This window comes from Ruditapes philippinarum, unplaced genomic scaffold (genome assembly GCF_026571515.1).
Source record: "Ruditapes philippinarum isolate M1 unplaced genomic scaffold, ASM2657151v2 ctg1110_1_1_1_1, whole genome shotgun sequence".
Taxonomy (NCBI): Eukaryota; Metazoa; Mollusca; class Bivalvia; order Venerida; family Veneridae; genus Ruditapes; species Ruditapes philippinarum.
The window spans coordinates 140,621-154,364 of NW_026853054.1; the positions used below are offsets into that span (position 1 = coordinate 140,621).

Here is a 13,744-nt window from a genome sequence, read left to right on the forward strand (position 1 = left end):
TTAAGGTTTTCATGGGATTTTCTTCATTTTTGAAAATCATTTAAAGTTTGAAATACTTTGAATTGCCATTTCGTAATATATTCCAAAAAATTTAAAACAGATTAAGTCAAAAAGGTATCATACAGTTAACATGAGAAGAGAAATCTGTTCTTATATATTTCATATATCATGAAGGTTATTATAAATCATTTTCATAAAGTGTATTATAATGTGCAATCTGTAGACATTTTTTATTAAATAAAACATTTCGAATAACATCAATTGAATCTTCTGACGATAGGAAATTCTCATTTACAAAATATATCGTTAAACACGAACCGTAAATATTTTGAAATATACTTCGAAATGTTCTATTAATAGATCTTTACAAATTATATGCAGCATTCATAACATTCAATATTTTATTGAAAAAAAATTATGTTAGTACTTTTTTTGCGATGTTGCTTTGGTCAAAAGAAAGCTTAGAAGTTCGTTAAATTAAGAAAACATTGTTCTTGTTTCCGATATACTTTTTCAATAATAATAAGTTAAACATTTGAATTTCTAAATCTGTCATAAAGTATAATTTTACATGATTTAGTTCTCCCCGTAAACCTTTAAAAGTGTGCAATCTCTTTTTCACACATTATTTATTTAATGGTTATATACATTATTGTATATTGTGACGATATGTACCATTTAGTATCAATATAAAACTGATATGACTAGACACTTTTCTTTTCATTTCTTGATTCAACATTAAGTTGTTTTTTTAATTACATCAATTTATTTTAAATATTAATTTAAAATTAGATTTAGTCTTTCATTTGATGCAATCTATTTAATGTACTTTTATATGTATAACCGTCCCTTTTGCCCCTTCCGGATCAATTCTTGAATACAACATTTAAAAATGTCGTTTGATACATCTATTTTCTTGATAACTTTTGGACTTATGCCGAATTTAGACTCTTTTATCAAATTCTCTTTTATCAAATTCTGTCTATTCCTGAGGTAACAGTACTTAGAAAGTATTTTCACTGCAGTAATTACATGCATAAACACTTGTCGATTATTTCGGGGAATGCAAAAGATTTCTCTTGCATATTTTAGTGATTTTCACGATTTATTAAAGAAGAAACAAATAATTATATTTTGGCTGAAACTAATTTTTATTTAAAAGTATCATTCCCGTTTTCAAATGTCCGCATTTAGAAGGCACATACGGGTTTTTTATCATACATTTATGATTTATTTTAGCATCAAGTTGTAAAAAATCAGAACCATAAAGACATCTGTGTAAGTGTCATTAAATGTAAGAAATAACATTTTTAAATATCGTTTATTAAAGTTAACCCGGTGATCATAGGACCATTTCTTGTTAGAAGCCACAAGAAAATGATGATAATTAATATTATAATTATGAATTATTTTTTTTTTTATCTTGCTTAAAAGTTTGCTAATTGGGAAACGTGCTATGTATAAAAATGTGTGATTCGAATTGACTGATTCAAATGTTTCAAGTCCATGAATAAAAGTATAGTCTACAAATTCAAATTGATAAGTCAAAGTATGTACACAAATTCAAAAATATATACCAATTTAAATTCATAAAATAGTTGAAACACAGAAACATAGTATATTCTTAATGAAAGTATAATTCTGCAAAGCAGACATTCTTTCTGTTAATAGTTGTCAAACATTTCAAGTTTTAGGTGAATATCTTTAACTGTTTTTGAGAAATCAGAACTAGAAAGGGTTTTTGTCACAAAAACACATGTATCGCAAAACAATGTATTGTACTGATGTTACCTGTGAAATTTGGTCGAAATCCCACCAGCAGTTTGACTTATGAAAACCAGACAATATTTGTCTATTTTAGCTCTGGTGGCCATTTTGTGCAACGAATAGGAACCTGCCGGCGATGTGCACCACAATAGATAGTACTGATCACTTCTGTGAAGTTTCATTGAAATCCCACCAGTAGCCTGATCTGTGAAAGCAGGACAAGCTTAATGACTGACAAACAACAAGCAAGCGGACGAACGGACAGACGGCGAAGGCAACATAATATATCTGCCAAGAATTTTGGGAGACATAAAAATAAAATAATAGCTTTCAGGATTATCTGCCCTTCAGAAATACATAATTTATTATTAAATTTGGAGGTGAACTTCAATTTTAAAGTGAATATCTTTGATACTTTTTGAAAAATGTACCTTAACAAAAAAGTTATCCAAATGGACTTACTTACTCAAGCACAGCAGGTTTGTAATTAATTCTATTTTTTTTTCTATTAATAATTATTATTATATAATTATTCTTTTTATTATAATATTTATATAATAATTATATAATAAATATCAATATATTTTGAGACATTTTCTCGATAAGAATAAACAAAACCATTTTCAAGTGTCAATCGACTGGATACGTATGCGAACTTATACCTATAATATCATTTATTTACATACATTTATACATGTACGAGTAATCGGGGGAAACCTTAAAGCTTATTGTTATCAATGAAATGATTATATACTTTAAGTCTAAAAGGTCGTATTTTCTTAAGTTAGATGGGCGCAGCGATTATAGAGTTATTGGATTTGGAATTTATCTAGACCCCGGGAGGCTTTTCAAAATTCATTTAACAAAAGCGTCAGACCGTTCCCAGACGACAGGGCAATATCAGTTTTTAATTACACTTTCGGTAGAAGTATACTGTTTAGAAAAAATATACAGATCATTTTTATAAATATGTAGCTGAAATAATTGAAATAATCACTTTTTTAAAATCAACTTATTATCATGTAAGTTCAATTCATACAAATGATTTAAATTTGCTAAGTGCAGGAGGGTTATGTTTATTTATATTATATATAGTAGGTAACACCTAATTTCTTATTGTATAGATAAGCAAATAATATTTACACAGTAAATATGTTTGCAGAATACTGTTACATAGCTTTAGTTTAAAACGTGTATTTCTATATCAAGAATATTTATCATACTAGTATATAAATGGCATGCAAATAAAATATATAAAAACAATTAATTATATCCTCATATTTTGATTGTTGTATAATGAAACATTTTAACTTCTAATATTATTTACATTAAACTTTAGTAATTTAATCGTTTCGCGTTTGTCCGTTTGTCCTCGGTATAAATGCGTTTTGTGGCATCGACTTTAAGTAGAAGCCTTTTACATATTTAGGTAAATTGTAATTCATGGTAACCCGAACATTTGTGAGACACTTATTAATTACACAATAGTTTCACATGAGGTATACCAATATATGCGCATCTTAGTTATTTTTCGTTTGTCGGCGAGTGTTGTAATAAAATAAAAAATATTTTTACTTTTATCATGACAATCAATGAAATATCTTAATTAAGAAGAAACTTTTGTATATTTTACCTTTGTTTAAATATCGTTTCACCTTTAAGGCTGCTAAAATGCAATAAAATAATAAAAATAGAGATTAGCCATTTATTGCGACAAAGATCTGTTTTAAATTAAATCAAATGTGTCAAATTCATTTCTAATTCGTGGTATTACATTGTTATTAATAGAGTTTCTTAGTTATTATTTCCTTTGCACATACAATGTGTCATGTCCTGTCACGAATTTGATTTAATCCTCAAGGAAATTAATTATGAGAAATATGATCAACAAGGAAATCAACAACGAAGGAAAGCATCCCTCAACACAATCCAGTAATACAAGACCACCGGCAAGATGCCCATTAGGGTTACCTTACACAAAGCTGAGTCCCTTTTTGAGATAAACCTCCATTATAAAATACATCAACATCAATTACCATAACATGTTAATCTGACGAATCAGTCTTTGCCTTCTTGTGCGGTCATGGACGAGAATTTTAGTTAAAACCTTTGTTTAGCCTTTAAGGTGAAACGATAAACTGACGTTTGATCCGTAATTAAAATCCTGCCAGAAAGCTAGTAAGTTCTTCCATCCATATAGGAGGTTCAGATAAGCGCTCGACAAACAACTCGTCAGCATAGTGCATTAATGTAATAAGTGTTTCTAAATGTAACAGCAGTTATTCAGTTATTGCACTAAGTATACGAACTGTACTAGCTTTCAATCACTATGTATATCTCATGTTAGCCATTACGATATAATGGAAAATACTGGGGGTTACAATTCCAAAAGCTCAGCTTGCCGTAACACACCTATTTACCATAATATGAAGGAGATCGTTCACTAGTGTTGCTTTGTTAAGTTATTCTTTTGTGCTTGACTTTTCCTATGCTTATTTGTTTCCTTCTGAAACATATCTTAACATTACTATTATTGAAACAAGTAGTCTGAATTATCAGTTTATTGTTAAAGGAAACCACAATCAATATCATGTTACAAGATGGCAAGAAAGAAAATGTACCCAGGTTATAATAAAGATAAACCTTTGAATTTATTGTGTAACATACACGTATTACAATTATTTACTCATATATAAACATATGACAGAGCATATTACAATAAAAGTGAACAAGTAAATGATTGTATGATATTATTAACAAAATAATTGACTGAGCATTAATACAGTAAGGTAGTTCTTGCAAAACTGAAAAATGATATATGTTTTGACATGTTCGCTTGAGTGTTAATCTATCAATACAAATGCCAAATTGTACTAGAACGGCTCCTTGGACTGTGAAAATGATTTCTAAAACTAGAAAATAGGGGCAGCAACTGGATTTAACAACAGGTGTAGGACACATAGGTTAGCTACCTAAGACTCCCTTTTCAACAACAATGTGAAAATGAATGAAAACATTCTTTAAGTACATAGGTAAATCAGAAATAAGTACATCATTACAATATTAATCAATGGTTGTCTTTTATCATTCAGTATAAATTTAATATATCCGCTTTTTCTCTCTCCTGTTCAATATGTGTTACAAATTAGTGTTTTACAGATCGTTTCACCTTTCAAGCAGTCGATTTGTTGTGATGTAATACATACTCATACTGCATTTATAGATATTACTTATGACGCAAATCTAATTTCTGTTTTGCTACCTTGCAAAAGTAATTTTTACTTACAAGTCGGTCTTTCAATTTGAGATGATAAAACGATATTATTATGTTCAAATAAGCAGGGTATAATATAATACCAAATGGTCGTGACTCCGTAAGCATTGCTGATATTTTGAAGATAAAGTTGTGTCTATTATTGCACATTTATACGACAGTTACACACACTACACTACATTCCAATTACATGTTTAATATCCATTGAAAACGTTTTTTATTCACTAGCAACACAGGGGCCGTTTTATCAATGCTCAGCACATCATTTTTATGAAAAAACTTTTTTTTTTCAGAATAAAAAACATAATTATTTGAATTGTTTTTGATTTGTTTTTTTTTACACCGAACGCTATTTAGGGACTCTAGACATGCGCTCTTAATATAAAAAAGAAACAGAATCTGCAAATTTTATACCTCATAAAAATGTCTAAATTATCGTTGATTTTGAGCAAATTTGCCCTTATTCAGATTAATAATAATGCCAAAAAATTCTTCGAAAAATAAAATAAAAATTAAATAGCCTGGACAAGCAAATTTCACTTATTTAGCATATGATGTAAAAATAGTAATGACAGTTAACTTTCGAATTTAAGATAAAGAATACTTTTTTATAAAAATTATGTAATTAAAAGAACTAAACGACTTTATCCCATTACATTATAATGATGACATTCAAACCTGCTAGATTTGTCTGTTTGTGTGTTCGGAGATTCCTTCGACGCAGTTGAAACTGAAAATGTTCTTAAATGTTTTCAATGTGAATCTATATGTAATTTTGTATAATTATATGTCAAGAGATTTTTGGAAAGCTCACACTTTATCCAACTTATTAAGCATAATGAGCCATAAGATAAATAGATGCTTGAAAATTCATTAAAACTCTGATTTGCCATTGTACTGAAAGTTTTATCGATCAAATGTATTACAATCACAATATATAAAATAACAGAAAATCAATTATAGTTTTTTTCACAAATTCTTTTAAAGATTTCAAAAAGCCTGGAACAACTGTAAGAAAGTGCAATCAAAAAGAAACACATTAAAACATTTTCAACATAGACATAGGCAATACTTAACAATTTGAAGGAATGAAAAAGAAAAAAAAATTATGAGTATTGCAAATAAATTGAAAATTCAATTCTAAAACTATATTACCTGGTTTTGGCTTAGGTAATTCTCTCGTAGAAGATTCCGATACTGCTTCTGAAGACTATTGAAAATAAAAATAAATATTTTAGTATCTAACTCATATTTATTTGAATAGACTTTAAATCCAATCGTGTCCTTGTCATAACAAGTTTATTTTAAAAAAAAATTCTATTGCATGTTTAGAAATTTTTCAATAATTTTATAATAACATCTTATTATTTACCTGTTTTGTCTTATTTTGACTTTGAAAAAGCTTCATTTTTGACTTGAAATCTAAACTAGCTAGTTTGTCTGAATAATCTTCTTTATTTGTTGCCATTTCTGCCAGTTTAGATCTGGTTGTCTATATCTGAATTATGATATCTGTAATTGGTAAGCATAATATATATATTTTATAAAATATCATTTTTAAGATATCCTTTTTTATTCTTTAAGGCTACATCTGAGTAACGTTTATTTACCCCTTTATTGATAGAAGAGGTCAGGATCATACTCAATCATACCTTACATCTTAAATACACAATGTATATATTACATAATAATGGTGTTAATGTAAGAAATATCCTTTATCGAACACAGTTATTTACATATACACATGAACATAAACATACATACAATAAACGCAGCTATTATTTTTACAAATATTGTAACAAACAATCTACTACCTTCTAATAAACAATTAATTAAGCTGTAACGAAGAAAAGTTATTTTTCAATTATTTAGTGTAGTTTAAACTAGTAAAGATCTTACAATTGCCCAACTATTATATTCATCTTCTGTCAATTTTGTACTTCTAAAGATATTCCATGCTATTTTCAAGCTACTTCGTGAGCCAATACATGTAGGCAAGACATGTTTCTCTTTGACAAAAAAATATATCTTTTTAATCTTAAAAACAATATGTAATTACTACAATCCTTAGTTTCCGAACCTAATATGAATTATTCACAACAGAAGACACTATCAAAAGTATGTAAGTTCACTCTCAGATATTGAAATAGGCTTTAAATTTCTGACATTCCTTAAATAAATTTCACAGCATTTAAAAAGTACAAGTTTTATAGTCAGCAATTTTTATTTCAAACAAAAGTGAATATATTGTTTTTTATTAAGTTTTTTCTATGAATAATTCTTGTCTAAAACCATACATGAAATATTAGAACAATTGAAAACATGACTAAAATTATACAACATATTTAAATACCAATTAACATAATTGCCTCCTACATTTCTTGACTTGTTGGTACGCCTCAATTTTTTTGGCTATAATTTCATGAACACAATTCGTTTTGTTATTCATTATTACAAAAGGTTTAACATAACAGCTTTTTATACGGTATTGGGCATGAAACAAATTGTTACTTATCAAAATATCAAGCTTTAATGTATAATTTAATTGCCTGATTTAAACTAGTATATTGTTAAAAATTGAATGTTTGCACGAAAACTGTTCTAAATATATTCAATCTATAGAATTGCCCTGTACATTTAGAATGCCTATAACAAATCTGATTTCTTTATTATACATAGATATATCTCATTCCTGCTTAAAAGTTATGATTGTAAAACAGATCAAGTTTTTCAATTTTTCTCCATGTTCTTGGTATGTGCTCATTGTTTAAAAATTTAGTTGCATATTTTTGTGAAAAAGAAGAACCTTATGCATAAATTCACATAGTAATGCCATGTCTGAAATTCTGCAATGTTTGTCTGTTGCGACAAAGTCTGGTCGAAGCAAAATAAATTGGATAACAAGTAAAATTGAAATGATTAGTATACTTAAAATAAATTCAAGACATTATGTGTCGAGAAAATAAGCATTTAAATATTGGTACGAATTGCATAATGTTCGAATGATTTTGTGGACGAAATGTTCTTAAGTGATCTCCCCTTACTGATCGTAGCGTAACCGATACACAGAGTTTGTCTTACTTTCTTAACGGTTGAGGGAGAACCGCCTATCTGATAGTGGGCGTGGTTTAGGCTTTGTAACTTGTAATTTAATGATTCGACAAGTGATATTGATCAAAGATAACCTGGTTCCCTTCCGCCCCGTCAACGAAGACTAAATGCTAGCATACGGAGCATCATATTACATTTGTCGACAATTTAAGGCGGAGCCGAACTTCAACAGAGGCGGAGCAAATGAAGTGAAAGACACTGCCTGAGTCGTTACCTCTCTCAACGGTTAAGTTTTAGAACGATCGACTATAGACTGGCTCATTGGCACGTTAATTATTATGTAGATAAAATGAGATAAATGATAAAAAGAAAATGATATTCAAACATTGCACAATCACTTCAGTTAAACGTTTACAGTAAACTCCGCTTATAACGAACTCATTGGGACATTCAAAATCTGTTCCTTATATCAGGAGTTCCTTGTAAGCATATAGCGAATAAGTTCCTTGTATAAGGAGTTTTTATAGCGAACAGATTCACATATAACGAAGAAAAATTTGTCATTTATTTTTTTTTTAAGACATAATACCCGAGAGCGTACTTTTTTAATTTGAAAATCCTTTGCTTTTTTTTCAGTTTCAGTTTTACTCCCTTTCTCAATTTCTCATAAAATACAATATTTTGTTTCTAAACTTGTTTTCTTTTTCATTCCAGGATTAAGACTAAACAAGATTTTCCATTTTTCTTTCCTTTTATATTGGATATCTTGTATTATATTTTAAGAGTGACTTTTACTTATAAAAGATATAGATTTCTTTTTATTTCAATCAATCGTACTTTGCAGCTTTCAAAGGATTAGGAAGGAATAGCATGCGTGATTATGTTGAAAACAGATTATAAATTATCACAATTATTTTACTCAAGCAAAGCTATGTAAGAAAAGAAATGATATAATAAAGGAATAACCATTTTATCTTGGTGACAAGAACTCATGCTAAAAATATCCTAAATAGAAATCTATTACGAACTGCTATAAAAATTCATTTTCACAGCTGTATATAATATACGGTACAGTCGGCCGAGTTTTAATCCGTGAAAATGAAAACGAAATTTGAAAATGCGGTATCTATTTACGGATAGCTGATATTTTGGAGTTCGTTATGACAGTGTAATTTTCTGTAATTTTAACTGAATTGGGACTAAGAAAGGGGTTCCTTATAAGCGATAATTCCTTATAACCGTGTTCGCTATAATCGTATTTTTTTATTAAATAAAGAAGGGCAAAATTAGGGCCAAGGAAGTTCGCTATAACCGTGTTCGCTATAAGTGAAGTTTACTGTATTATAATCCCTTGAAGCTATGTGACATTTTGTACATCAAAGAAGTTATTTGTATTAGAAAATTTGAAAACAGTGTGATTTTTTTTAAAAAAAAAACACAAAATCAAGTCTAAAATGTCTCCGTTGCTGTATGGACGAATGCATATCTACTAGACAGCGCGTGCACGCGGCGTCTAATAACTGTTTTATGATGTCTACGCAAAGTTTACCTATCAACACCATATCAGCTTTTAAAACCTTAATCAAGAAAGCATTAAAGCTGCACACCTCCAGATGAACCCAACTATGTCAAGAAATTCAATCTTAAGAAATGTAATAAGATCTTAAGAAAAGTTAAAAGATTCAATTTTTATTGGATAATTTACATATAATGTGCGACTAATGACTGATTTTGCAGTATCAATCACTATAATTATTATGCGTTACTAATGTAGTAAGAAGATTTTATGTATATTTTGACCTCTTTTTGGTAATTTACGTGGATTTGCAATGTGTAAATTACTTTAAAAAATTTACAAAATTTTCATGAAAATTAGCGTTAATCTTGAGGCATGCTGCTTTAAATTATTCTGTTATCTTACTTATAATCAAAACATTTTTCCAATGCTTAAAACGTGTTTGATTTGAAACAATGTGTTTACTAGCTTATAACATTTTACTATTTAACTAACATACTGATATCTTTCAAACCATTTTATCTTTAAACTTTGTATATAAATATAAATATCAACCATGTTTAAACAATCTTTGCGCTGATAATCTTTTATTTGCCTTGCCTTCCCATGTAAAATCATAAAAGAAGTGTTTATGGGATGTTTGTTAAAATTTAAGTCAATGGTATTTTCTAAATCGACCTCAAATATTAAACAAAAACATTAACATGTGTGTCAACCTTTGTTGCTTTTAATTTTGTCTTAGTCGATCTAGTACTGTATTAGAGACTATCTAAATAACCTTTGTTTTGTCTAAGTTTATCTTAAATCCAGATATTTCTGTAAACTTATTTAATAACTTTAAATCAGTAATTTAAGATTTTTTCTTAACCGTCAACTAAAACGGATGCATCTTCTGCCAAAATATGAAATTTGATATTCTTTCCCCAACTATATTTATAACTTCACATTCTACTTCTTGATATATCTGCACATAAAATAAAAATAAATATGTTGTGACATTAGATCGCCTTGTCTACAACCTTGTCTTACTTTAAAAGTAATGGATAAAAGCATTTTAAAACACAAAATTCAATATTTTATAGAAACATATACTTTTCCTTAACAAAACAAAATAACTAAAGACATTTTTCTATAAATTAAAAAGATAAAGTATCAAAAGCTAAGTTGGGAATATTTTTGAACACCTGGGGTCAAGGTCAATGGCACTGTTGCTGAAAATAGAACAAAAAATTATTTCCGGACAGCAACTAGAGTTTGAAATGAATATTTTTATCAAACTTGATATACAGCATGTGAAAGCCCTCGTTCGGATCACTTTTTGAACTATTTGGGTGAAGGTCAAGGTCACTGTATCTGAAAATAGAAAAGTTTTCAGTCTTTTTGCTTTACTACCTGAAATTAATCTTTATTATACATTTAATAAAGTAATTGGTCTCCAATTTTTATACACCAACAAACGATGTTTAGAGGTGTATATAAGAGTCAGCCTGTCGGTCGGTCCACTTCATGGTTTCCGGACGATGACTAGAATTTGCAATTCAAGCTTGGTATACAGCAAACTTATGTGAAAGCGTAGGTTGGGATAGCTTTTTAAACACCTGGTATTCACTAGCAAAAGATTAGGATCAGGATCAAATGAATCCGATTTTATTTTCATTGCTTTATAAGTTAGACAGAAATAGAATGTAAAACATTTCTGATATTCAAAGGAACATTCCTAATTTTGGATAAAATTGACAAACAACTTGTCGGGAAGACGTACGCTATGTATAGGCGGGAACAACAACGACGTATTGACGGCGGGAATCAAGATGACGTCAACGTTTATACCAACGTCACTACCGCTTTACTTGTACATTATTGAGATATTAAAAAGATAGAAACAAGACACAACGCGAAGCTTATATCTATACCCCACATTTTGGTGCCGTGACGAACTAGTGAGAAATTACAGACAAATATGGATCTTAATAAGCTAAAAAAGAAGAGAGACGCTCAGAAAGCTGTTATTTCCAGACATTTACAGAAGTTAGAAGATTCTACTGATGATTGCGTTCAGTTCCAGACGATATTTCATAATTTACAGTCTAAAGTTGCAGCACTTGAAGAGCTTAATGAGAACATTATTACTCTAACCGACGAGGATGATTTCGAAGTTGAGATGGTCGAAACAGAAGATTATATGTTAGATTTGAAGATTAAACTTGGAAGCAGAACAGAGACAACCCTCCGGTAATGTTATACCACCGCCGCTGCTCAATCCCGTAGATCCCCCGCTAGATGAGCCGCCTATGAATAACAGTGCCCAACATCGCATATCATTCCGAGAACACTTCCGGTAACACGACCAACAGTACTTCCGATGGACATGTAAGTGACATTTCTATACATAACGGACAGTATTCTCATTTTCACAAACTGCCGAAACTTACGCTACCTATATTTTACCGGCAACATTTTTAGAATGGCAGACATTTTGGGATTCGTTTGAGTCAAGTGTGCACAATAACGTATCTTTATCTGACGTACAGAAGTTCACATATCTGAGATCTTTACTCCACGACGATGCAGCTAGAGTGATTCAGGGATTTCCGTTAACGCATTCAAACTATACACAAGCAGTTGCGTTACTGAGAGAACGTTTCGGACAGGAACACAAGATTATAAACGCTTATATGCAGTGTTTATTAGATTCACCCCGTCCTTACTCTGACATTAATAGTTTACGAAATTTTCAAGAGAAAATGGAGTCATATATTAGAGGATTGCAGTCACTTGGTCAAGGTCAAGACTCTTACGGTAATTTACTTGTCCCTGTGTATGTTATTCTGTTGTGATTAATGCTTCCGAGGGATCACTTTGTTTCCAGAATTTTGTACTTCACAACAGCAGGTGTCAAGTGCCGTGTGGCAGCTGTAAAAAGTTGCCCCGTACTTCACTTCAGTGTTGTTATATTTTCTGGTCCTTCGGGATCATTGATGCCAACACTATAAAGTGTTGAGAATTGAGTACCGCTCAAGCCGGTGCTAGGGGGCGTGAGGGATGTTGCACTTATTCATTATCCCTCATGTACAGACTCAATCAAACCGAGTCTGCAATTCTTATGTTATTCTGTTGTGATTAATGCTTCCGAGGGATCACTTTGTTTCCAGAATTTTAGAGAAACTTCCTGCTGAAATTAAACACAACATGACTCGTGACCATGGAAACAGTAACTGGCAACTTTCGGAACTACGACAAGCATTGAAAAAGGAGATTGCTATTCTGGAGTCAGGTCAATCTTTACATACAGGTGAAGTTCATAACGCTACCGCTTCATTCCTTACGGGGACACGATTTCATCCGAATGGGGCACGTAAGCAGCAGACGACAAATGAAAAGAGAGCGGAACGTCCGAGATTTGTTTTTTGCGGCGAACATCACTTAGCAAATGACTGTAGGAAGGTAACAAATACTGTTGAACGTAAGAAAATTGTTAAAGAGAAAAAGTTATGTTTTAATTGTCTAGGACGCCACCAAGTAGCTACATGTAAATCGAACCATCGATGCCGTTTTTGTCAGCGAAAACACCACTCTAGCATCTGTGACATTAATCCCCAGCCATTAACCCCACATAGTAATTTGAATGCTACAGCCCCAAGTTACACTCCAGGTTTAAGAGATCAAGCTACTTCCGGTTCCAAAATCATTTCCGGTTCCAGTGATCAGTCCGCAATACTACATTCTACTACACATTCTAGACCTAAAGTTTTGTTGAAAAGCGCTGTTGCGAAAGTAACATCTGGAGTTGCATCTGGTAACCTTTGTACAGATGTTAACATTTTATTTGACGAAGGGGCACAGGGGTCATTTGTAACAAAGGAACTTGCAGAAAGACTCAAACTCAGAAGAACGGGAACAGAAGTCGTAGAGCTTGCAGCATTTGGTTCATCTTCAAAGAAAGTAAGTCATATTGATACAGCAACAGTATATTTAATAACTGATACCAAAGAAAAGATAGCTATAGATGTCCTGATTGTCCCAACTATTTCCGTCCCCTTAAGAAACGTACGTCAAGCCACAACAGCACTTCCGTATCTTCGTGGGCTTAAACTTGCACATCCGGTTACAGATGACGACACTTTCAATATATAATT

At 30.8% G+C, this 13,744-nt stretch overlaps 1 protein-coding gene across 2 annotated transcripts in view; it reads right to left on the minus strand.

Moving 5' to 3' along the window:
* The window catches only part of LOC132732724 (guanylate-binding protein 1-like), a 75,178-nt gene extending 66,521 nt beyond the window's left edge, over positions 1-8,657 (minus strand). The window contains exons 1-3 of one of the 2 annotated variants that reach the window (XM_060719206.1): positions 6,414-8,657; positions 6,197-6,251; positions 5,720-5,771 (exon numbers count right to left, since the gene is read on the minus strand). In XM_060719206.1, the coding sequence (XP_060575189.1) occupies positions 5,720-5,771; positions 6,197-6,251; positions 6,414-6,509 (203 nt within the window). In that variant the 5' untranslated portion in view covers positions 6,510-8,657. The remainder of the gene's footprint in view (positions 1-5,719; positions 5,772-6,196; positions 6,252-6,413) is intronic. The other variant, XM_060719215.1, reaches the window with a different exon arrangement.
* Between the last annotated feature and the right edge of the window lie 5,087 nt (positions 8,658-13,744).